General features: G+C 35.8%; 1 protein-coding gene across 1 annotated transcript in view; it reads right to left on the reverse strand.

Annotated features, from left to right (window-relative positions):
• Nucleotides 1-4,698: 4,698 nt before the first annotated feature.
• Nucleotides 4,699-27,242, reverse strand: part of LOC142321213 (cytochrome P450 4C1-like) — a 63,212-nt gene continuing 40,668 nt past the window's right edge. Inside the window, exons 10-13 of the mRNA XM_075359212.1 lie at nucleotides 15,008-15,076; nucleotides 10,882-11,050; nucleotides 9,957-10,142; nucleotides 4,699-4,949 (exon numbers count right to left, since the gene is read on the reverse strand). Of these exons, the coding sequence (XP_075215327.1) occupies nucleotides 4,789-4,949; nucleotides 9,957-10,142; nucleotides 10,882-11,050; nucleotides 15,008-15,076 (585 nt within the window). The 3' untranslated portion in view covers nucleotides 4,699-4,788. The remainder of the gene's footprint in view (nucleotides 4,950-9,956; nucleotides 10,143-10,881; nucleotides 11,051-15,007; nucleotides 15,077-27,242) is intronic.

A 27,242-nucleotide genomic window follows, 5' to 3' on the forward strand; every position in this document is an offset into this window, starting at 1 on the left:
TAATCGTCAAGGAATCTCTCAAATGCTGTCTGACTTAAATCCGGATGCAACAGTCTACACAGATGACTCCAAATAAAATTATTTAGTCGGCTACGCTGCTGTTTTGGATGAAAGAACGTTGAATGCGTTGCAAGCGAGAAGTGAGATGTATTCGAAATATCTTCTTGTTTTAGAAATACACGAAGCACTCTCTATCCTTACCTACTGTAATACGTTTGTCAGATTCTGCTGGATTCCAAGCCACGTCGGAATCCCAGGAAATGAGTGTGCTGACGTCACCGTTAAAGAAGCAAGTACTCAACCTGCCTTTCCTACTCGTATTCTCGGATTTTCCAAATTTATAAAACTAATACAAATACACTGACAGAATAAGTAAAATACGAGGGTAGATAACAAGTGATGTACAACGTACATACTTGGTTTTCGTCCAGTAGAGCAAGTATTTCGTTGACGTCTGCGGATAGGTCATACCAGACTGACACACGGACATCTTATATTGTTGGATGATATTCCTATTTTCCTCGGTGTAACTGCCATTTAACTGTTCACTATATTCTTGTGTATTATTTGCGTTACACGGGCTTACGTAGCAGGTTTAATGTGCCTATCGCAATATGGCATATTATGGGTGACTATGCGAGCACAATTGATAAAGGATTAATTTCGTTTGTTGCATAGGGGTATACCGTCAGTTGTGATGTTTTTATTTTCTATTTTATTTTTATTTATTTTTTTATCTCTATTTTTATCGATTATACATTATGTTTATTAGTTTTAAGTAAGTTTTTGGTAATGTTGTCTGAGATACTAGATGTAAATTTTTTATGTTATTTTTGTCTCGAGCAATGATAATACAAAAGCACATACAACAAATAAACAATCAAAATGAGTGAAAATGGTTGTTTATGCTACTACTATCATAAAAATGCACACAGCTTTTGTTTGTTATTTTAAGAATCTTTAGAACAATATGAGAAAGGCTCTACCCGGTAAAGGTTTTTTCTTCTTGAGTATCATTGGCATAAGCTAATTGGATCATTTTACCATAAATTCAATTATTTATTAATATAAGTGTACAGTGTCCATAAAGCTTGGCAATCCTTAAATAACATTCAACTAGTTAAACAGAAAAATGAAATTTACTAAGTGCTCCTTCCTCAAAACTGTTTAGTTTTCAGATATGTGTCTACCAACCCCAAGCACTGCGGGAGTCTCAACAAAGGCAACCAATAATTTTAAATATAAAGGGTAGGGAATGTAACACCATTTTTAAGGTCGATGAAAAAAAAATCACACATAAAAAGATTTTGACTAGACAACCCTAATCAAAATGGGGATATTTTAATATTTTTCACAGTTTCAAAAGTGGTCTGTAATACCTTTTAAATATCTACTCAACAGTGAAACACTAAAAAAATAAAATTAATCATTCTTCCTGTATTCAAATTATTTATTTTACAATATGAGACCACCACACTTCCAAGATCCCCACGGGATAACTAAGAATTTTAAATTAAAAGAATAGGATTGCAGTACTTTATTTTAAAGGACATTAAAAAAAAAAAAAAAAAACTGACAAAAAATTGGGCTACAATAACTTTAATCATAATGATGGCCTTAATATTTTTCATAGCTAGTTTCAAAATTGGACTTCAGTACACTCCAAGTAGTGATCTCATACCAAAAAATTGATTGTTCTGAGATAGGAACATTTGCTCATATATTTTTTGGTGTTCCACTATTGAGCAGTTATTTAAAAGGCACTATAAACCACTAACTAGTTGTGAAAAAACTTTGAATGGCTCTCATTTTGGTTAAAGTTATTATTGGCCGATGATTTTTGTCAAAATATTTGTTTTGTAATGTCCTTTAAATGGTCTGTAACAGTCTTAAGTTTTATATTTAAAATTTGTAAGTTGCCCCTCATGGGATCGTCTGAGTTCTAGGGATATAGTGGTCTTATGTAGAAAAAATAGATCATTTTAGTTTAATTTGCTAAATTTAATGTTTTTGCTTTCAACAGTTTAAAGTTATTTAAGGGTTGCCATATTTTAACACTATAATAAAAATATTATTAAAAAAAATGTACTATGAGTATCAACATAATCATAATCAATTAATTTGAATATATTAATTTACACAGGCAAGAAATGAATTCTGATTGTAAAAATTGGATAAAGATGGAGTACGATTCTTTTGATCCAGAAGCATTTCATTAGTGTATGATAAGATTTCATATACCATAAGTGGTTCTTAATAACTGTTTTATTAATTTATTAGTGATAATAAAATCTATAAAAATTGAATCAATTTGAAAGGGTTTTTTAGAGGTTATGATTAAAAGTTGATAACACTATTTTCTTTTTTTCTGTTGTACTTTTATAAAGAGGTTGGTTTTACCTATTAGAATAAATTGTATGAGGGAGTAAAATGTATTTCTTCATTACAGAAAAGCTACATTTTTTTTTACAAATGCTTTGAATCTGTTAGATAGGATAGTTACTTAATTGTCTTAAAATGGCAAAGATTAAAGCAATCCATAAAAGGTGAGCCCAGTATGCTGTGGAGAATTAAAGGCCTATTTCCTTACTGACATTCCAAAAAACAATCACAAGACTTCAATGTGTAAAATACAATATACATACATACACACACAGACACAAGTGCATGCATGTGCGCGAATACAGTATCTTCTTAATAAAAGGTCCAAAACTGCGAGGGTTTTTTTTATTCACTCGTAGCAAGCTTTTGGTAGTATTAATTATGATTTTTTTTTCCCAAAATTACAATTCCATGATTTCACTTACACTACCCTGAACTTGATTTTAAAAAAAAGATTTAAAATAAAATATTATTAATTCCATATTTTAATATGAGACTAATAATGATAACTAACAAATGAGTTTATTTTAATCTCAAAATTTAAAAACCATTAATATTAACTCTAATAACAATGTGAATATTTGCAGTAAATGTTTAGTAACTGAAATCAGGTCAAAATTTTTAAAAATTACAATGAAACAGTTTTGATTTAGGAGAGGTGCATTCATGAAGTTCTAAAAACCTTAAAAAGCTGTTTAATTTCTTTGTTGTTATCTTCTGACATTATAAATACATGAATAATATAAATATAACTTTTGTATTTCCAATATTTTAGAAATGTATGAAGGTATGAAGCCTTTTAAATAGGTTTGTTTTTTAATACAAACAAAACTATTAAAAATATTGTCGAAAACTTTATTTTATTTCACTTTTTACACTTAATGTTACTCTTCTTCGTAGTTGCCTTGTTTGTTTAAACATTTATCATAGTGTTTTACTAAATTCATTATGCCCATGTCATAAAAATCAGCCACCTGTAAAGACAACCCAATCTGTCCTCAGCTGTTTTTTTCACCTCTTCATTGGTGTCAAACCACTGACCACCAAGAAACTTCTTAAGGTAGCAGAACAGGTGTTAATCACTCAACGCAAGGTCCATGCTGTAAATGGTGATCCATTTGCTCCCATCCAAAATATCTAATTGACTCTATTGATTCAGGGTGAGGTTGTGCATTTTCATGTAGCAACAAAACCCAGATGACAGTAGGCCACGTCACTTATTCTGTATGGCACACCAAAGCTTTGTCAAGGTCTTGCATCACACAACTGAGTTTATTTTTGTCCCTTTGGGAGTAAAATTTAACAGGACACCAGTCTATCCCAAAATACAGTTGCTATAATCTTGCATGTTGAAATTGTCTGTTTGGCTTTCACTTTGACTGGATATGTTGTGTGTCATCATTCCATTGACTGGTACTTTGACGCTGGAGTAAAGTGAGAAACCCATGTCTTGTCCCCTGTGGCAATACGGTCTAAAGTTCATCTCCTTCCTCACTGTATAATGTCAAAAATATTAAAACACTAGCCACTCTCCTTGTTTGGTCTTCTTCAGAAAGCAGCCTAGGAACCCATTGTGAGTACAGTTTTTTGAACTGAAGGATTTTATAAATGATTTTGTATAGCACTGACCTTGAAACTTGTAGGAATATCTGTAACAAAGTGAATCACCTATCTTCACAAATTTCTGCATCAAATTCGCACACCAAATCATCTGTGATTACAGAAAGTCGGCCTGATCACAATTCATCATGAACATTGTCCCGCCTGTCCTTGAACAGCCTTACTCATTTTGCTGTCACTCATTGAATTAGTCCCGTAAACCTCAAATATTTGGCGATGAATATCCACTGCTGAAATGTTCCTTGCAGTCAAAAATCTAATCACAGATTGTATTTCACAATAGGCGGGGTGCTCAATCATTTGAAACATTTCAGCTACACAATATAAATCATAAACAATGATGCTACAACTGCAAATGGCACCTGTATTTGTGCAAGGCATGCCAGGAGCCAGAGCACAACCGCCTTTTTACAGCCACACAAAATTTACATACTGCAGCCAATTGGACATTACTTAAAGAATAGTCCTCGTATTTATTAATTTTCTAGGTATTTATGTTTCTAGGAAAGCTATAAATATTCAGTATACATTCATTTAGTTATGATCACAAAATTTTTTTAGGTACATTAATTTGTACTTTGCTATACTTTCAATGACTTCAAAACCTGGTACAGTGTTTTAGAATTAAGACAACCAACTAAAAATTATATGAGAAAAGTTAAGACAAAACATTTTCCATAAGGTTAAGATCTTTATTTTGCTCCATGGCAAGAAAGGTGTAATTAAATCATATTCAGTGATTTCAATAAATAAATCATAACAAAAATCAAAATATGTAAACTATTATTATTTTCTAGGAATTAATTGTACTATGTATGGTGCTGCAGATTTTAATATAACTCCTGGCTCTGGTTTTACTTCATTTAATTTTGTAATAGATTGCACTCTCATTTTTCTCAATATAGATGAAAGAACAACTTTAATTTCTATCTTTGCAAATTTCTGACCTGAAATTTCAAGTTTTAAAAACAACTTAAGACAATATAAATCATATAAGATCTGAATATGTATTTAGAAATACAGAAAATATATTTAAAAAAATAATAATTTATCCATTTAACACAACAAGAACAATGCTGCTGTATATCAGGTTGTTCACATTTGATAATTTACAAGTTCTTATTCAAAATCTATTTAAATTTTATTAAACATTAATAATCACAATGATTGAATAAAACTTTTAAATTAATTAAAAATGGATTTAATTAATTTAATTTCAATTTAATTTCAATTTAATTTCAATTGATTTAATCAATTTAATTTCATGGATTTAATTAAAAATTAAATCCATGATTAACGAATTTCATTGCTTTCCATGCTTCACATGATTTTGACATCCAATGATTCTATTATATATCTGTGATCACAGATTGAAGTAGTGAAAGTGTGATCACACTTTCAGGATTACAAAGCCTATGTGGTTATAGCCATTCATTAACACAGGTGTTTTAGAGTTTGGTATACATCAGTCTTTGTATTAGTTGAAAAAAATGATTAATGATGATTTCAAAATTAATATAGCATCACATGCTAGTTGCATGTGATGCTTCGCTTTCAGAATCATTGTTCTCAAAGGTGATAATATCAAAGTAATTAATGCATTTCTCTTTTTGGATCATATTTTTCACCTCAATTATTAGCATATTTATTACAGCACATGTTCTGAGGACCCAGTATGAGTACTTCAAAGGCGATGTTATGTTAATGAGAACTCTTTGTTGTGAAGCACATTTATTTTCAACATGTAGGTTTTACACATATTCTTAAATAAACTTTATGCATTTTAGGCTGAACTTTCATTGTGGAAGTATAAAACATATACAGGACCTCTTGTTCTGTACTGTATGGTATTAATTTCCAAACTTAATAATGAAATACAAGATACTGAAGATCTGTACAACATTACTAAATTTTATAACACATTAACATAATAAATTAGAGTTGGTGATATGGAGAAGATAAGAATGACATAATTTTACAGTGTAGATAAATAAAAATATGACAACTGCTCATGCGACTAAATAATGGCAGTGTAATATAAATATGTATGTCATAAATACAAATTATTTATTACATTACATACTTGTTTCAACCATTAAAATTCTAGGCATCAATAACTTTACCCTATTTTACACAAAACTTCAAAACTGTAATTATAGTAGCAGTAATTAAAAGTGTACCATATATGAGGACCTCAGAAAGAGGTTCCGTCTTAGAAATAATATTACTGATGATCTGGATAATGGAAATGAAGAAAATATAATTGCATTTTTACACGCCAGTGGACTTCTTAGAAGTCTGTAAAAGTGAAAAATTTAAAGCTGTGTTAAAGAATCTCTAAGAGGTAGTTTCATTTAAATGTGGAAGTCTCGAAGCGTGGCACGTGTAGTAACGGGAGGTAGCCCTCTTGCCTAGGCCATTTTGGCTCACCTGCATTCAAAAGCAGTGAGTCCGGGTGTGTCCGATGATGGCATGGGAGACTCATGCTGCACCCTCAAGGGTGGATTGAGGGCGCGAGGCTATGGGTGTGGGCGGTGCATGCCTGTAGCCTGTTTATAAGAAGGATTCAACTGCCACGGCACCCTGGCGCGACGGATATACTGCTCAACGGCGGTTCTGGTCGCCCCGAGGGTGCTTAAACAAACTATAAACGAGACTCGTAGAAGAAAGAAAGAAAGATATGGTATTGATAAGTTGAATTTTTTTAATTTCATGGTCTTTTAAGAAGCTTATGTCAAATTTTAATATCGGGGCCCTTTACACCCCGTAAGTGTTGTGTGTTGTACTTGTCTTTTGTGTCTTAATGTTTTGTGTAGTTTGTGCTTTTAAATAAAATGTAACGGCCCTTTTCACCCTTACATATGACGATCCAGATGGTGATACAAATTTAAAGACTGTGACGAAGGCTAATGACCTTAGCAGTCGATGCCCGTAAAAGTTCAGATAAAAAAAAAATAAAAAATAAAAAATAATAATAATAATGCCCTGAGGTAGGTAATCCCCACGTCCGGAACACAACATCTACGTTCCACGTCCAGGGAGGCAACAGCTGTACTTATGTACAATACATATAGCTGGCTAACGGGGCTCCGAGTAAATTTCTCGGATGTGTTACTTTATTGACCTGTCTTCATCTTCAGGTCAACAGACGGATTGGATTTTTCGGCTACCTGCAGAATATGAACAATTTATTGATTAGGAAGTGGACACATACTATATTTAGAGCTGGCGATGTGGAGACCAGGGTCAGTGTTATTGCAGGTGTAACGGAGACCCTTCCGTTGTCCACATGCCCCCTGCGATGGAAAGCATGTAGCAATGGTGCCCATGTATGTCGGTGCATGGGAGCTCTGAAAGCTTCGGTGAGTAGGAGCCTGGAGTCAGTGCAGAGACTGCGCATCCGCTCTCTGCCAGGACATATGCAGGTTCCACCGGAGTACCGGATCGGACTTCCAAGGTTAGTAGCCCTGGAGTGGGGGTGTACCCCGGCGGCTAGCCTTGCTACAGAAGGGATATATGTTCATGAATATTCTTGAACAAACTAACGTGGCAGAGGGTGCACGTAAACACCCTCGTTTAGAAACCTCCGATTCGCCACAAGCGAAGAGGAAAAAAGTAAGGAATCTGATAAGATAAAGAAAGATGCTGATAGAATCAGTAAAGACTTAAAGAAAAGTTTATTTGGCTATAGCGTACCTAAGCCAAGATTTTTAATTATTACAAAGGGGAATGGAAACTTCCAAAAAGTTAGTCCATTTTTAATCGCTAGAGAGATTACAAATTGTGCTGGTGGTCCCGTTAAAGAAATCCGAAAGACTTTTAATGGATTGCACGTCGAAACTATCAACGACGTGCAAAGCCAGAAAGTCCAGGCGTTGAAGAAGATCGGTGAATTTGCGGTTTCTGTCCAACCGCATAGCACACTTAACTCATCCAGAGGAGTTGTTGTTTGTCGCGATCTTCTAAATTGTACAGAAGAAGAAATTGTACAAGAAATGTCCAGTCAGGGAGTGATTCAGTGTCGCAGACTAACCATGCGAAGAAACGGTGAAGTTCTAACATTTAATAGGCCGAAACTTCCTGAAAAGGTGCGAGCTGGCATCCATCGGGTTGATGTAGGAGCATTCATTCCGCAGCCGATGAGATGTTTTAAGTGTCAACGATTCGGACACACAGCAGCTAGATGTGAAGCGCAGGAAATATGTATATGTGGAGAGAAAACACATGAGGGGGACCCATGTAAAGACCCTCCAACCTGCGTTAACTGTAAAGGGCATCACAATTGTCGTTCAAGAAACTGCCCTACATATAAATTAGAAACAGCCATTCAGGAAGTTAAAACGCTTCAGAAGGTCAGTTATCCTGAGGCGAAGAAAATTGTTAATCAGCGTACACCACGACCATCGACTTCTTACGCAGAAGCAGCGGCTGCCCCTTCCACATCTAAAATTAACGTTGAGCAGTTGCTTAACACGATGGCTCCAAGTCTTGCCACGATGATTGAAAGAATCATTGATTCAAAGATTGAGTCGACTCATCGGATGGAACAAACTAAACATGAGAAGGCTCACTCTCCGTCTGACGTCGTTGACATGAGAGACGCACCAGCGCAGTTTAAAACACCAGGTAAACCTGCGATTATTAAGCCACCAACTGAAGTAAGAATAAAAAATCTTGACTTATCTAGCAAAATTGAAACGGATCACTCCGTCGTCTAGTCACAAGCTTAAAGAAATTGTGACAAGAAAATCTGAATCTACGGAAATGGAGGTGCAAGTTATTATAGAAAAAGCACCAGACGCAGATGAAATAAAACCTGTACCAATAGAGCCTCCAAAAGCGCAAAGATCAGCTTCGGTGAGAGGATCTATTTCACCTGGACCCAGTACTGCAGTAGAGATAGAGTGCAGCTCATCAGCCGCGGAGAGTGCATCACTTGCTAGTTTAGATTCCTTAGCAACGATGCTAACTGCACCAACGATGTTTTTGTCTCCTGACGTCAGCCGCAGAACGTCACTGGCATCGGAAAGAGAGGAAGACGATGCCATGTCTGAGGCCTCAGATACGCTGTCTAACGGCCTCAACCTCTGAGGTTGAGGCCGTTAGAAGAATGGAGAAACGGTGCAAGAAATGATGGCCGAAAGGAAAGCCTAGGAAGTAATATTCTGGATTCAAAGTTATAGAAGAATGTAAATTTTTGATTCATAAGAATCATTGAACCTTTTTTTTTATTTTTTTTTTTGAAGTTTGATGGGGCTAATGACCAAAGCAGTCGATGCCCCTAAAAACCTAAAAAAAAAAAAAAAAAAAAAAAAAAAAAAAAAAAAAAAAAATAATACTTTTTATTTTAATAAAAGTAACATTAAGCTTTTTTTTTTATTTTTATCATTGCTCTTTGTAGGAAAGAAAACTTGCTTTGTATTTGCAATCTCTTGGTTTTAATTATTAATAAAATCTAATCTCTTAAACTTGTATTTGTTTTTATGGGGCTGTTTTAGATCAATTTGCTTAGAATTAAATTCTCTACAAGTAAATGTAATAATTTTTTTGCATTTATTAGTCATTTAAAAATGTTTTTGTATTACAAACTTAAAAAAAATGTGTTTTTAGACAACATGTTTTTCTGCTTGACGACAAATATGAAAACTACTGGATATGAATCTGGAACCTGTTTCATTCAATTTGTCATCAAAAATCATAAGAAATAACTTAGTTCACTCCTTAATTTTGTTCCTAGAATTTCAGTATGTTTTATTTCACTCTTTGCCCAGGACTCAGGGCGAAATCTTTTACTACCAGTAACTCGCTAACGGAGCATTTCTGGATTCAAGTTATATGAATATTTTTCATTGTTTTGAACTTTTTTTTGTAGAATGAGCTCAGAGAGCAGTGGTAACATTACATAAATCACTCTAGAAAGAATACATCTTGAATATATCATCTCAAAAAATTACCAATACAGTTCCTAGGACCAGCGCTGAATGGAATGTATGCAAATGGATGTCTCTTTTGAATTTCTTCTGGAAGGAATCTATCCGGATTAAACTTTTCTGGATCAGGGTAGTATTTAGGATTCCGATGAAGTACATAAGGGAGTATAGTTACATTTGTTGTTGGTGGAATAATGTTTTCTTCATGTCCTGTAACATTAGAATATGAAAGTAAAATAACATTTATTATTTATTTATCATACAATATTAATAAAAATGTAAAAAGTATTAAAACAATTTTCAGCATATACAGAGAGAACTATTGATGTGTAGAAAAAACTAATGAATCATTAGCAAGTTATGGAATTTTAGGCATACCAGAATGTTCGGGTTTTAAGAGATTCACTTTATTGCTTAACCCCGGATCCAAGACCATAATTCTAGTTATATAATAATTTTTTAACTGTTTTTCTTAAATCCTTCTACAGTAATGTGATGGCCACCCTGGCTCACATAATTATGTTTTCTGATAATTTGTTCATTATGGCTCAACATCATGGTTTGTCTTCTGATTCACTCAATTAGATGCTTTTTGTTTGAGTATTATAATATTATTTAGCATGAAATTAAAAAATAAAATTCTTATGTAGAAAACTCATGAAGTAATACAATTAAAAATTGTTAATTAATGTAGTTTAAAACAGTTAAACTGTTAATTAATGACTGTTCATGAACAAATATGGGTAATATTATAAATATTATCTAGTAGATGTCATTGCAAAAAACCTTTTATATCTCACAAGATCCTAAATTAGAATAGGCATTAAAAGCAATGTATATCTGAATAAATATTTGTTGATATCGAGAATATCATAAAAGAGAATGAAATACAAGAGAGCATTAAAAAAAATAACATACACTAAAAAAAAGAAAATAATTCAAAACTTACCAAGTTGGATATCTGATTGTATCTTCCTCATTAAAGCTGGTACACTGGGAAATAGCCTTAATACCTCTTTTATAACTCTGTCCAAATAACTGAGCTGATTCAAATCTTCCATTGTTACTCCTCTGTCAGAATCACCAAATACTTCATCCAGTTCTTTGAAAAGAAGTTCCTAAAATAAATTTAATGTTGTACAAAAGAACTTTTGTTAAAAAAATCATTAATTTATACATAAATATTTTAAACAGTCCTAATGCATTCACGGAAGAATGGTAATAAATTATTTTTATAAATAAATGAAAATTAAAAAGATTATATTGGCTACACTGAATGGTAGACGTAACTCCAAGTTATTCTTCCTTTGAGTTTTTCTTGAGTTTTCAATATTTTTATGAAATATTGAAAGGCTATATAACTTGCTATTGCAAGTTACTATTTATGTAGAAGCAATATATTATGAGTTGTTGCAATTACTGACAGAATCAATTAAAAATATTGATGCTTCACTGATACAGTACATATATTGAAAGTACGTGCAATCTTTGTTATTATTTTCACAGTTTAGTACTGACATTAGTTAGCTGTTTTACACTAGCTGCCTCAATCATTCTAATAACTGTGTTGCATTACAGCATCTAAAGTATAAGCAGCACTAATCTAAGTGGCTTTCTAAGATATTAGTGATTTATTGATATTCACTATGCAGCCAATCTTTGGCTGGCCGCATTTCTATTAGTGTAAATATGTTTGGCAATAATTATTTGTAAGTGTAAGTTTTTATGCATAAAAACTCGATTTGTTAGCTCTCAGTGAATATATCTATGCTAGATTTTATTTTTATGAAACAGTACACAAATTGCTGCCAAGAACACTGCTGAATTTTTTATTTTTATACAGTTTGAAATTTAATTGTTCTTCTAGCAACAAAGTTGAAAATAACAAAAATGTAATAAACAATTAAGTACAAATTACTTATATTAATAAAAAACTAAAATAAATGCAAAAAAAAAAAAATAAATAAATGAATAACAAAATTATCCATGCATCCTACCTTTTATGTTTTAGAAAATATAATTTCTTTATCTCAATTTTTTATAAAATTTTTTTAATAAAAATAAATATTGTAAAGTGCTTTATTTTAAAAATTGGATAAAATTAGCAGAACTTAATTCAGTTCTGTATCCTGTTAAACAGTTAATCCATTAAAATTCTTTTAAAAATAATTCAGATGCCAGAATTTGAGGATTTTTAACAAAAATAACTTTTAAAAAATGTTAAAGATATTTTAACTACCAGATAAAGATTGAAAGCTATTTACACCTTTACAACAAACTCACCTTGGAGATTATAAAAATAAATTTAAGTCTATAGATTTAATAAAGTGAAAAATAGGTTAAAACATTAACAAAATTCCCATTTTAAGTATAAGGACATTGATTATTTATAATTTTCTGGTAAATTTTTAAAACTATTCTTGCCCTAATTTTAACTCATTTACTTATATAAAAAAATATTTTTTTTTAAATTTCAAGTGAAGAGGTTAAACAATGAGTCAATAACTAGTACTCATATTTTTTAAATATATATTACTATCTAATAGCAGTAGAAAATTGTTCTATCCAGATAACATTTCATTTAGAGGAAAATAAAAATAAAAAATGCAGAAATCAACTGGCTGTAACAGCCTTTAGGAAAGTCTGAAAATTAATAAAAATAAAATTTTTAATTATGAGAGTTAAATCAATTTTTTTTTTTTTTAATTACTAATATTTTTATATGCTAACACTACCACAATTAAATTTTTCTCTAATCTAAACCTGAAACCAACATACATGTGTGCATACACAAACACATACATACATAGAGGAATGCATGTATATGCACACAAACAGATATTTGTAATGCAAATTTTGGTATTCTTGAATTGAAGTAAGCTGAAAACAGTAACAAGTAGATGCAACAAGTAGTGGTAACTTTTTGACTGATACCCATACTTTTTTTTGATCATATATGTTAAAAATTGAAAAAATAAAAAAGTGAAAGTTATGTGGAAGAAGTTCAGACCTGTTGAATGGTATGAAGAGAAAGAATTAGACGGCAAGAATAAGGTTCTTAAATGCTATCAATTTCTAAAATTCAAGTATGATTTTCCCTACTACATTTTTTTTTAAATTATGATTATTTTACTTCATTTTTTTAATTTCTGCTCAATTTCTCATACTATCATTGCTATTGCAAGAAATTTTTAACAATAATAAGTTGTTTACACTACAGTGTTATTAATTAAACATGTAGAGTAGGAAACATTTTTTCAAGATAAATGTAGTTACAGAAATAAACAACAAATTGATAATTTTTTATTTCATACTCACTTAGTTTAGTTTGGCTTGAATTTACTATTTAATTTTCACAATTTAAACTTTGCTATACTAATGAGTTTTTATTTTATCTTCATTTATTTCCACCTCTTTCAGAGTTTGTAAATCATCATAAACGATTTCTTTATAGACAGCAGCTTTAAATAGCAATCTGAAATACTTCTAACAATTTCTTAAATTCCACAAGCAAGACATTTTTCTTATGTCCACACTTCTTAACCATCTAATCTTCCATTGTAATACGAACCTCAGAATGAATACTTTCCTCCCCTCATAATGTGACCTACATATTTACTTCATCTAACATTTCTTCCATAGCACATAACTGTCTTTTCATTCATTCTAAACTCCACATATTTGTGCAGCACTTATTTCAAAATTCTCAATATTTCTTAAATGGCTTGTTTCAATGTACCTTCGTATCATGTAACAGCATATAGGGTAGAATTATAGCATTGCAAAATATGTGTTCTATGATTTAGGTTAATGCCCAAAAATTATGATAATTGTTAGACAAGCATTTTGCCAAAACCTTGTCTCACTATTTCTATGTATTTGCATTAATTTATTTTGTCTGATCATTTGTTTACATTTAAACTGTAGTATATTTTTATCATACATATTTACAACTTATAAAACTACACTGTTTTCAAAATAATAATACTGTTTAACAATTATTGATTTGAACATATTAAAAAAAAAAATATTTTCATATATAAACTGGAAATTGAAATACAGCTCTTTTAAAGGAAAACTATCAAGAAAATAATGATTAAACTTCCTAATATGAGGGAGAAAAGTACATATTTTACAGACTTTTGGCAAAGTTGTAGAGTTTGGAAATTACATATACATGATATATTTGTTTTCATAATTTATGTTTTTCTGAAAATTAGATTATACATTATTGATGTAAAAAAATGAAACAGAACAGGCTTAAATTATTTGTATACATGTTTTTTTTAAATTTCAGTAAAAGAATTATAACAATCCAAAATACTGTCTTTGTTAGCCAGAATTATACGTTTTGTACGATTAAATAAAACAGCTATAATAATATAAAATATATACTGAATTCGTCACTTCCTTAACTGGAGTGTACCTTTTATAACAAATGTCTAACAGATTCTTAGCAGTTTAATAATAATTCTTGCTTGGTCACAATCATTTTTTCATCCTGATATTAACTGAAATTATAGAATTATAAATATACTGTAAATTTTATTAAAGTATGTGTTTCAGTACATAAAAAGATATAAAGTGAGTAAATATTTACGTTGCAGTAGCCATTGGCTAGCAAATGGAAACCAACCAAAAAACATTTAGTATTAGTTAAACAACAGGTATATCTTTTAAATTATAACTTTTAATATAATTTCTGAATGAAGTTATGGGATATAGAATTTGTATAATCAGAAAAAGAGTCATACAGTGATTATTTTTTAAGTGTAATTTTTCTGCAATTTCTTTAGACTTTCTTCAAATAAATTGGAACTCACAACAATAAAAATAATGAATTTTAATCTTGGCATCACTATATTTTTTGGATCAACTAGTAAATTATGTATAAACCTTCAAATATCGGCTTCTTAGTTTTGATATGCACTTAATTAGTCAGATGATCATAATGTGGAAAAAAAAAATTATAACTTGAAACAATCTAAAAGAATATGGTCTAGAAACTGTTAAACATTATATATCAATCTCCTGACAGAGTTACGTAATAAAGTAAAAAAATGAAGGTAAATTACCTGAATGTTTGGATTATGTCCCAATATAAAGATTGCTGATGAGATTGCTGCTGCTGATGTGTCATGCCCCTAAATGATAAAAATAAAAAATAAAATTGATCTTATAAATTTTGATTACTTTTTCATCATTTATTGATCATTATTAGTAATATAAAAGACAACAGCTTAACTTTAAGGGGACTATAACCGATAATTTTTTTACATATATAACGACATGATTTCAGGAGTGTATTCATATACAGTTCATGGTATTATATAGTATATCTCTTATGAAAATAATATAAAACATTTCTCAGTGTCATAAATGATTCTGTCTTATTTCTCCTGTTGGAATGAAAACTTTGGAATCCTGTAATTAATGATTTATTTGAACAAATTTCATGGATTTGATATCATTTTATGGATTTTTAAATTGTCTAATCAATTTTCAATAGTACTGTTGATAGTAATGACATCTGAATTGAATACTCAATATGATTTGTTTATTAGTTATTTTTGTGCATTCTTTGTCAGACTAAAAGTTCTAGTGGTATTTATGTTTGCATATTTTGTTGTGTGTTAGTGATTTATTTTTTATTTATAAAAATAGGCAATAAAAACAGAATTGGGATCAGAAGATTTAAAAAAAAGAGTGAATGAAGGCAAACAAAATAAAAGTGAGGTTATGTATAGTGTAGCTGATAAAGCAGTGAAAAAAATCTGCATCAAAAATAAAACTTTCATCTAATTTAGAGTTTTATTAGAATAAAAATTATGAAAATCAGTATGAAATAGTTAATTTTGGATTGCTGCAAAAAGCAATAATAGATGTGGCAGTTTGTAAGTATTGTTTACAAAACTTAAAATTAGAGAAACAAGTGGTTGAAAGCCTTCCTACAGATTTTAGATTATTTTGTAAAAATAGTAAACATTTTTATAATAGCCATAAGATTGTAAAGCAGTATGACAATGGAGAAAAACTTTCTATGATATAAATGTAAGATTACTATATACGATTGTATAACTTTCTACAGTATAAATATAAGATGATTTGGGTTGTGTACTACAGAAAAGGGTTATCTGTAGCCATAATTTTATGTGGAATAATGAATCTTCCAGTTCCACCATCTGAATATAAAAAGCATGAGAATATTCTTTCAGTTGCTATGGAGACAATTTGTAAACTGACAATAAAAAGTACAATTGAAGAGGTTGAGAATATATCCCAACAGCAGAGATCTGAGTGCCGCCCTTGACAGCTCATGGCAGAAAAGGTAGTACACACCACTATATGATGATTTGAAAGTGTTGTTTGGCAAAATAGTTATTTGAAAGGTTTCAAGCTTTTTATAATACATGTTATAGAGAATATTTGGGAGATGGGGATTAAAGAATTCCTTGCTGTTAGTGAAAGCAAGCTATATGGATAAGATGTAGAAATAAAGAAGTTTTCATGCATTGATCACATCCAGAAAAGAACAGGTACATGTCTGAGAAATTTAAAATCATAGGATGAACAGTTATTCTCAAATGGAAAGCCACTTCGTCTGGTAAAAACAAACTCACAGAAATTGCAAACATATTGTGGATCAGCTATCTGAAGAAATACACAGTGTTGATTCAATGTAATGTGCAATATGGGCTGAATTCTACCATGTATCTTCCTCGAATGAAGAACAATTTCATCATATTTGTTCCGCTACTAGTGACACATGTTATAAAATTCATAAGAATAAATTGACTGGAAAGAAATATAACCACTCACATTCCATCTTACCTAAAATTTTAATGCGATAGATAAATCCCATTTTTCAGGACCTGTCAGATCCTATTTTACTGGAAAATTCCCAGAAAGGAAGAATGCAAAATCCAAATGAATCGTTAAATAATATCATTCAGATTCAGCTGCCAAAGCAATTTGTTCAAATTGATACTTTACAGCTTGGTGTCTATGTTGCTGCAAGAACAAGAAAAAGCTAATGGAGGAAGGGGGAGTGAAGTCAGGAAAGAACATGGTAGCAGCTATGAAGAATTTTTAAAAAATGCAGATGCAGAAAGGAAAGCATCAGATTTTGAGAAGAAAGTTAGAGAGAACAGGATTTCAGCAAAAAGGAAACTAAAAGAATTATATGAAGGTCAGGAGGATCTAGATCAACTGTTATATAGTGAAGATCTTTACTGTTAAGGGAAGTAGGTTAAAATATATCACAATTTTTTTTTTTACTGAATTTCCAAAAAGTCCTGGTTTTTAAATTTAATGCAAGTTTTCTCAGACCCTGTTGAAGTTAACAACCAAATTTGAAGTAAATTTTCAGCATACTTTGGGCAGTTGATCGATCCCGGGTTTTTAAAAAATTTCATAATTTCTTTTATAAATACCTTTTTATATATTATATATTTATATATTACCTTATTTTTATATATCTTGAAAATCTCATGTCAGTCACCAAAGAAAGTGTGAAGTTATTTTTTTTTTAAATTAGTGCTCTCTTTCCTCTGGTTCTTGAGAAACTTGCAAAACTTAGCATTGAGTAATATAGGCAGTTGCAGTGCCCTTAAATAATAAGTTTTTCATAATTGTTTACAAAAAAAAATTACATATACATAGTAATTATATAATTAAAGTAGTTATGCAAATAAACTCCTAAATTGAGTTAATACATTTTAAAATTCAAAAATGGAATTAAAGAAAAGAATTATAAATCAAAACTGTGGCATTACAGTATAATACACTGTATGTAAATCATCTTTTGAAATAAAAATTTAATTACAAATACATCACTGTAAGTACTATGAAAGCGACCCTTAAGCTCTACATGTGAATTCATTACTTTAATAAAGAATTGTAATAAGCATTATTTTGTACTTTTGTACAGACATACTATTCATATCTGTAGAAATTTCTTAAAAAACATTTTTATTAATGGATGCTTTATTCATATTTAAAGTACTCAGTTTTTAAATGTGCTAGTTTTTCTTTTTTTTAAATTCAGTATGTATAAATTAAAAAATCCAAGCTCCTACAACAGAGCTTGGACTTTTTAACATTAAAATAATAATTTTAATACTTTTTTAAAAAGTAAAATTTGTACATATTTCTATGTGATCTACAGTAGGCAAGGTACAGTATGCTTTTGGTCCTTTATCTCTCTTATACGAGGTGCGACAATAAAGTAATGAGACTGATTTTTCTTTGCAAGATGTGGCAACGCTGCAGCTTGCAAAGAAAAATGAAGAAAGATGGCACACCATCTTTGACCTTGGTCTATAAGCTACTTCTAGTCCAAGCGGCACATTGATGCAACTGCTCAGTCGTGAGTTGTGCTGTAATAAGTGAACACGTGTTTGTGTCTCTCGTCACAGCTTTTTGGACATCTTGTGTTGTTTGAAAATGGTGTCCCTTGACCGCCATTTTGACTCTTGGAAATAGAAAAAAGTCGCACGGACCGATATCTGGTGAATAAGATGGCTGTGGTAGTACTGAAATTTGTTTTGAGGTTAAAAATTGCTGTACTGACAGAGCAGTATGGGATGGCGCTTTAGCGTGATGCAGAATCCAATTATCAGCAATGTTGGCACGGACACGAAGAACTCGTTTACGAAGTCTTTCTAAAATTTCTTTGTAGAAATATTAGTTAACTGTTTGTCCAGGAGGTAGCCACTCTTTATGAACAATTCCCTTGGAATCGAAGAAGCACACAAGCATGCATTTCACTTTTGACTTTGACATGCGAACTTTTTTTTGATCTGGGTGATCCCTTTGAGCACCTTAGCGAACTTTGGCGTTTTGTCTCTATATCGTATTGAAAAAACCAACCTTCATCACCAGTGATAACACGGCTCAACAAATCTGGATTGATTTCCGTTTGCTCTAACGATCTGTTAGAGCAGCAGATCTGGCTGCCACATTTTTCCGTTTTTCTCGCTGTTGTTGTGTGGATCTGAGACATTCAGAAAGTGGCTCTTTATAGTAGGATCTAGGCGCGGGGTCTTCTTTCCGCGGTTGGGTTTCCTAGCTTAGTTCTTGAGGGCGACGTGGTAGCTGCAGGTGTCCGTTGTCTTCATTCTGAAGGCATAAACACGTAAATCTATCTCGGGGTGAACTTTTACCGATGTAGATGTCCCTCGGGGCATCTGCATCGGTGGCATCTCAGCGGGGCCTAGACTGAAAGCTGTGTGGCACAATCAGTTTGAGGGCGAGAAGAAGTCCTCCGTTAAAGCCACTGCTGGCTAGGAACGGAGGGGGTGGTGTAGCGACCGGACACGCTACGAGGTGGGTTCTTCTCCCCTCGGGGGGGAATCGAGATGTTGTTGTGTGAGATACTCTGGTCCCTTGTGCGTCTCAGAGTATCCTTGTGGTATACCTTATTATCAGTGTCTTTTTGGCTGTCGGTCGTGTGTGTACCTTCCGACAGTATCGAGGTTTGCTGATCCTAAGTCTGTATTCACTAACAGCGCATTTTAAATTAGACTCGACATCTGTAGCTTTGCTGCGGTGTGATTGGCGTGGATTTATACGACGCGTACTCGCCTCAACGCGGCGAAAGGGTGGCAACGACTGCTGGTCGTTAGTCCCCGTGACAGAAAAAAGGCTCTGCCTTTTAGTCCTTCTGCGCTCTTGTCAGAGCGGGGGCCGTAATCAGTGGTTCATTGTTGTACGTCTAGTGCATCAATCATCGTTCCAGTAGCGGCGAAGAGGTACGTAGCGCGACAGGAGAACGTAAGGGTCTCCAGCTGCCCGTACTCGCTGCGGGCAGTCGTCACATCGTGGGCTTGCCCAAACCAGTTTATAGGAGACAGTGAGAATTTCGTCAGCATTCAATTACGTTAGGGAATCTTCGGCCATGTTGGAGTTCCAAGTTGTAAAGAAGTCCAGGTGGAAGAGGAAACCAGCGTCGGTGCCGTCGACTAGCTCCTCAGAGGACGAGGTAAGCGACGCGATGGACACAGGGGCACCCACCCAGGTGCGGTCCTCCCCTGTAGTAGAGGCTTTCAAGAATTCAAAGGGCAGACCTGGTAGTTCTGCCCTGCTGTTGAAGGTAGTCCAGGAGGACCTGGACTACTTGGTAGATTCTCTTTCTCTTCCCGGCGGAGTTAGCTCGGGTGCGAGGAAGACAATTCTCCCCCCGGCTAGGTAAGCTGAGGGAAGCTTTTGTGGCGGTAAGCGAGGGTTTCGAGGCCTTGGCCTCCAAGCCCCAAGAGGTTAAGGCTCCCAAGGTGGTTGTTCAGGCCCCAGCGCAGCCCAGGCGCTACGCTGAAGTCCTGAAGACCAAACGAGAGGCCAGCAAAGCGGTGAAGAAGCCGGAGGTACTTTTTGTTAACAAGGCGGAGGGCTCCAAGACCACGAGTCAGGAATTGAAGCGCGATTTCCGAGAAGCCCTTCGTGGCGACCGTAATCGGCTTAGGATTCGAGATATAAGGGAGACCAGCAAGGGTTTAGTCGTCGTTGCGGATAACAAGGAGACGGTCCAAGTTATCAAGGACTCTCCAGCGGTGCAGAAGCTTGAGGTCAAGGTAGACCCCAAGCGATTGAGAAAGCTCCGAGTCATTATATATGACATCGAGCGGGGTCTCTCTGTTGAGGAAGTTCTGTCTCTCATTCGAGAGCAGAATACTGATTTGGATGCGGCCACGTTCAAAGAGCAGTGTAGGTTAGTCTTTAAGACTGAAAAGCGTGATGCCCCTCGGTATCACGGAGTTTTCGAATTAGGTGCTGGTCTCCACCAGAAGTTTTTGTCCGAGGGTAGGTTCTTCGTCGATTTTGCCTCTTGCCGCGTCAGAGCCCTCTTGCCTCTTGATGTGCAGAGGTGCTTTAAATGTTGTAGGTTCAGCCATAGGTCCAAATTCTGTAAATATGCGTCGGTCTGCGCGCATTGTGGTGAGGAGGGCCACAAGCGTGACGATTGTCTGCAAAAGAAAGAGGCTCCGGTCTGCGTTAACTGCAAGCGGTTACGCAGAAATCATAGGCACTCCATCAATAGTAGGGAGTATGGTAGTTATTTAAGAGAGGTTGAGGTCTACTTCAACTCGCTTGATGGTTAGGTTCGGTCAACTCAATGCCCAGGGTGCCTATGCGGTCCAAGTCGAGTTAGGTAACGTCGTTGAAAAACGGAGCCTCGATGTTTTACTTCTTCAACACCCGTATGTTGTCAAGGGTGACCAGCCAGGTTTTTCAGGCTGGAATAAGTTCCATGTAGGTGATAGTAAATCCGCCGTTCTGTGCAGGAAGGCTATTGATAGTATCTTTATACGGCAGGCCTCTGACACGGATCATGTCGTTGTTAAGCTTGCTGTGGATGGTTTTGACCTAGTTGTGGTTAGTTCGTACTTTCAGTACAGAGATCCCACTGAATTACATTTGGAAAGATGGGATAGAATTATCAGGCTGGTAGCGGGTCGTCCTATTCTTATAGGAGTTGATGCGAATGCCAAATCGCTTCTTTGGCACAGTGGGATCACAGACGACGGCGGAGAGTTCCTAGAAGGCTTCATCGCGCAGCATCGTTTTGAAGTGTTCAATGTCGCCGGCAAGTCGGCAACCTTTGCCGGCGCGGTGGGATTGCGGAGGACCTTCCTTGGTACCAACATTGATGTTACCATAGGCAAGGATATCCCAGGTAGGATTCAGAACTGGCCTGTAGTCGATGATTGCGAAAGCGACCATCGGCTCATAGTTTTTGAGTGGTTAGGTGGGCTTCGCGATGTCTTTAGGGCGGACGCCGCTGTTCAGCAGGGGCACTTCTTGCACAGGCGGGCGGATTGGCCCAAGTTTTCAAACATTCTTGCGGCCAGGATGCGGGTGTTCACTCGTACCCTGAACGAGGTCACTCTAGATAACCTGGCAGAGAATTTCTCCTCTGCGGTGGTTGAAGCCGCAGAACTCTCAATCCCTCGTAGTACGGGTCGAGAGAGAGTAGCTGGTTGGTGGTCTCGGGACTTGACTGCGATAAAGCAGGCCGTGGGCCGACTCAGGAGAGCCGCACAGCGTGCGAGTGATCCTGACCGGCGCGAGGGCATGTTTGCGGAGTATCGTCAGAAAAGGAACGAGTATTTTCATAGAATTAGGACTTCTAAACGAGATTCCTGGCGCTCTTTTGTCCAAGAGCAAGGGAATAAAGACCCTTGGGGTGTTGTTTATCGTGAGCTTGGTCACAAACGTAAAAAGAACAGTCTTCTGTCAGCTCTCTCGAACCAGGACGGCGTTGTTGTTGAGAAAGATCGTATTCTATCTCTTCTGATGGACGATCTGCTCCCCGATGATAGCGAGGTTGGTGAGACCTCGTATCACCGGAGAGTTCGAGCGGCGGTTGTAAATTTCAATACGGACTCTGTGTCTTTGAAGTTTACTGAGGCGGAAGTCCGCCAGGTAATCTGTAGCCTTGCTAGGAACAAAGCCCCCGGATATGATGGTATCACGGTGCAGCTCCTTGTTCGCACCCTGCCTGTAATTCTTGGCCCGTTGATTAGGGTATTCAATAGGTGTTTGTTTGCCGGTTATTTCCCGGCTTGCTGGAAGCGTGGAATCTTGAAGCTGTTGTTCAAGGGTGGCGACAAGGACCCTACCGTTAAGAACTAACGATAAGAAGAACTCTTACCGTCCTCTGACGCTCTTACCAGTTGTTGGAAAACTTTTCGAGAAGGTACTTTACCTCCGCATTAATAGTAGGCTTACTTTGAATCACATGCTGATGGACGACCAGTATGGCTTTAGACCCGGTAAGAGTACAGAGGATGCGATTATTAGGGTCCTGGATCTGGCTTCAGGCAGTGAGTGCAAGTATGTACTCGGTGTCTTTTTGGACATATCCGGGGCATTTAATAACTTGTCGTGGCCCTCTGCCTTGTTTCAATTGCAGAAGCGTGGTTGCACGCAGGAAGAAATTAGGACTCTCTTGAGTATTTTCAGCGACAGAACTGTTGTCCTTCGCAAGTAGGAAAGACCCTGTCAAAAGGATGTCCACAGGGCAGTGTATTAGGTCCACTCGTCTGGACCATCGAGTTTGACTCTCTCATGCGGCTGCGTTTGCCTGGTGGCTGTCGCGTCGTGGCTTATGCCGACGATGGGCTGCTACTAGTTGAGGGTAGTTTGCGTGCTGAGATCGAGCTCAGAGCGGCACAGGCATGTAAGGTTTTGCGGTTGTGGAGTCTTCAGCATAAGATGGTTTTCAGTGCGGAGAAAACCACTATGATGTTTTTGAAGGGCCGTTTAGCTGCAACTCGCCATCCGCGGGTTGTGATGGACGGTCGTTCAATTAGGTATGTCACCCTTCAGAAATATCTGGGTGTTATCCTTGATGAGAGGCTTCTCTTCAAGGAGCACCTCCAGTATGTGGCGAAGAAGGCAGTTGATGCTTTCTTCGGCGTCCGTAGAGTGGTCCATCCCGATTGGGGGTTGAATTTCCGTACCATGCGGATTCTTTATAAAGGCGTTTGTGAGGCTCTATTATATTTTACGCTGCGCCCGTCTGGGCTCATAGTTTGCGGAACCAATGTTATAGGGATATTCATTCTATTACGAGCCCAGCGTCTTCTTTTGTTAGCGGTTGTCGGTGGTTACAGGACTGTCTCGCGAGAGGCAGTAACTGTGATCGCGGGCATCAAACCTGTGGATATTTCGGCTACGGAACGTAGCCAGCGATATGTTGCAAAGAAGGGAGGCCTTCTTACTGCTGGGTGTATGCGTGAGATCGAAGACCAAGGTTTCGACTCTTGGCAAGATAGGTGGAATACTTCTTTGACAGGTCGTTATACGCATGGTATATTTCCCAATGTTAGAGAGTTGCGAGGGATTAGCTGGGTTTCCCCCAATCGGCATACCACTCAGTTCCTCTCAGGACATGGTGCCTTTAGGGATAAATTGGAAAAGTTTAGGTTGGTTGATTCCGGCTTCTGTCCGGACTGTAGGGGTCGATGACACCGTGGACCATGTCCTTCACATATGTCCCCGGTACGAAGCTGAACGTACCAGAGTTGCTAGGGAACTCGAGAGAGTAACTTCTATTTTGGATCTACGAGTCAACTGGAGGACTCGTAGAGAGTGGACAATAGTTGCTGGGTTCCTTCGCTTCCTCGCCCTGAGCAGGGCTGCCGAAGGGATCTAGTAGGTGATAGGAACCTGGGTAGCTAGGGACCGCCTGGGCAGTTTACTGGCCGAAGGTAGGCGCTTAAGGCAGCCAGCATCGGTTAGATGTATTGGTGGTACGTATTTAATCATGCTGTCGGCGGAGTTGCGGCCGTTGTCGGCGGGCGGGATTATTCTTGCCCGGTGGGTACGGTCGCGCTCCGACGGGGGCAGTAATGAGCTAATGACACTGTCGGCGGGGCTTCTCTAGGTACTGCTTTGGTGGTATGCAGGGGAGTCTTGGCGGCGGTCTGCGAAAGATGGTGAATGTCACGCGGGACTCCGTGATGGCGGTGTGCGGGGGTAGGCGTTAATTCTCCTCTCCCGGGCAGACCGGAACGGAGTCAGATAGAAACTCGTTTGAGTATTAAGCGGGGTTTTTAAGGGAACTAGGTCTAAATTTCGTTCTATAAAACTTTAGTGGGAAAGTTTATTGTTGAGGTTATTAGTACGGATCTGAGACATTCAGAAAGTGGCTCTTTAATAGTTGGATCTAGGCAAGGGGTCTTCGTTCCGCGGTTAGGTTTCTAGCTTAGTTCCTGAGGGCGACGTGGTAGCTGCAGGTGTCCGTTGTCTTCATTCTGAAGGCATAAACACGTAAATTATCTCGGGGTGAATTTTTACCGATGTAGATGTCCCTCGGGGCATCTGCATCAGTGGCATGTCTGCGGGGCCTGGACTGAAAGCTGTGTGGCACAATCAGTTTGAGGGCGAGAATATGTCCTCCGTTAAAGCCACTACTGGCTAGGATCGGAGGGGGTGGTGTAGCGACCGGACACGCTACGAGGTGGGATCTTCTCCCGTCGGGGGGGAATCGAGATGTTGTTGTGTGAGATTTTTGGGGACCATATTTGCACAAATCTTTCTCATACCAAGATCTTCAGTTAATATTAGACGAACCGTTTCTCAATTGATGTTGAGTTCTTCTGCAATCATTTTCACGGATAATCTTCGATCAGATCGTACGATTTCACGCACCCTGGTCAAGTTGACATCTGTCCGTGAGGTTGATGGTCGTCCACTGCGGTCTTCATCTTCAAAATTCGTTCTGCCTTCACTAAAAATTTTATGCCATCGAAAAACTTGAGCTCTCGACATAACCTCCTCTCCAAAAGCCTTCTGAAGCTTACCATAAGTTGTCGTCGCGTTTTCACCCAATTTAACGCAAAAAGAGATGGCATACCGTTGCGCAATATTTTGCGGTTTCATTTCTGTGACGAGAGACACAAACACGTGTTCACTTATTACAGCACAACTCACGACTGAGCAGTTGCATCAATGTGCAGCTTGGACTAGTAGTAGCTTATAGACCAAGGTCAAAGATGGTGTGCCTACTCAAGCTGCAGCGTTGCCACATCTTGCAAAGAAAAATCAGTCTCATTACTTTATTGTCGCACCTCATATGTACAGTAGATATATTTTTTATACAATCAATAATATTAACGCATATTTTGGCCCGCTCTGATGCACTGGTTGTAAAATGATTTCTTAGGTTTATAGGTGCTTCTGAATCATGAATATGATTTCTGACCCTCAGGTATGTTCATTATTCGATTTATGAAATGTTGGGAACGCACAACTTCAACAGAAAATGGTGTCTTAATTAACACAAACTGATTTGGTTTACAATTTTTTTTATTTTTATTTTTTTTACGAATCTAAATAAAAACCAGACAGAAAAAAATTAGTATACAATGTAAATGAAATGTTTACATTTTATTTCAGTATACAATAAATATATCAAGTTTATTTTTTATGGTAATCAATAAAACATTTTAGCTGAAGTCCAACTTTTCAATTACTACATGAAAATACTATTGTACTTTTACACTGTTGGCAGCAGATTCTTTTATTATTTACATTTTTTTCAGGAAGACTGAGTGTCCCTGAGTTGATGCAGTTGAAAACACTGTTGGTTGTCCAAGGCTCTGCATTTGTGGATTAGCAATTTCTTCCGTGTTATATGTCTTTGATGATAATAATGCAATAACTATAAGTCATTGAAATTTGAGTCGCTCGACTTGTTCTTTGTGGACATACTGATAAAGCTTCCATGAATTTACTAAAGCTATATCAAGAAGATTTGAAATCAAAGCCACGACCAGTTTTTCCCTTTTATTGTTATTCAATAGTTGCTGACACCATTATTCAGTAAATGAACTTCACTGTTGACATTATTCAGAGGTTCAGTGGACTGAAAATCTGTAATTAGACTAGCAGGAGAACTTTCGTTCCATTTTGTATTAAAATTTGAATTGGTGGTATCAAATTGATAATCATATGTCCCATGAGTTTCCTTACACAAAGAATGAGAATCTTCCAAAGGGCAGTTTTGAATTCTATTTTCAATAACTGTTCCGGTAGTGAAAAAGCCTTCCTTCTTCACTAAACTTAACAATTTACACGAACTAAAAAATCTATCAGAATAAATGCGTACATTTCAGGATTGCCTACAATGCACAATAAATTTTGAACAACTGAAACACATCTATGATACCTTGATGATACCGGAATCTGCTTCTTTTCCTTGATAAACAGGAAAGTTGAAAAGTCATCATTGTGAACATAAACAGCGCTACAAGGCTACAAGGTGCCAAAGCGCACAGGTTTTCCTTTCATAAACATTTTACAAGAATGGCAACCAAACTATAGTATCAGCATCTATTGATAGGGGATGAACAAAAACACCATATTTGTCAAAAAATTTTATTCAGAAGATCAATGCACTTTAGAGAACTTGTTTGAAGTATTTTACATATTGTCAGCCAAATGTTAATTTATTTTTATATCACTATACTGCTGGCAGCTTTCCTTATGAATATTCATTGCTGCTGAAGTAGTGAAAACACAACATTCATTTTTTTCTGTCTAGATATAGACATAATAAATAATTGACGATAAGATAAGTACCTAGAAAAACCATCGCTATTTTTGAGTACATAATAATCAGTTAAAATAATATTGTACATCAGAATTTATTCTTATGTAAATCATTTATAGGTCATTTCAGAATAAGCAAAATAAGGATTAAATTTAATGAACAATAACATAAAACACTTATTACGAACAAGTGTAGTCTTGTACAGTCTCAGGTCGACCATTTTTGAGATGTGTGGTTAATTGAAACTCAACCAT

This window comes from Lycorma delicatula, chromosome 1 (genome assembly GCF_047948215.1).
Source record: "Lycorma delicatula isolate Av1 chromosome 1, ASM4794821v1, whole genome shotgun sequence".
NCBI lineage: Eukaryota > Metazoa > Arthropoda > Insecta > Hemiptera > Fulgoridae > Lycorma > Lycorma delicatula.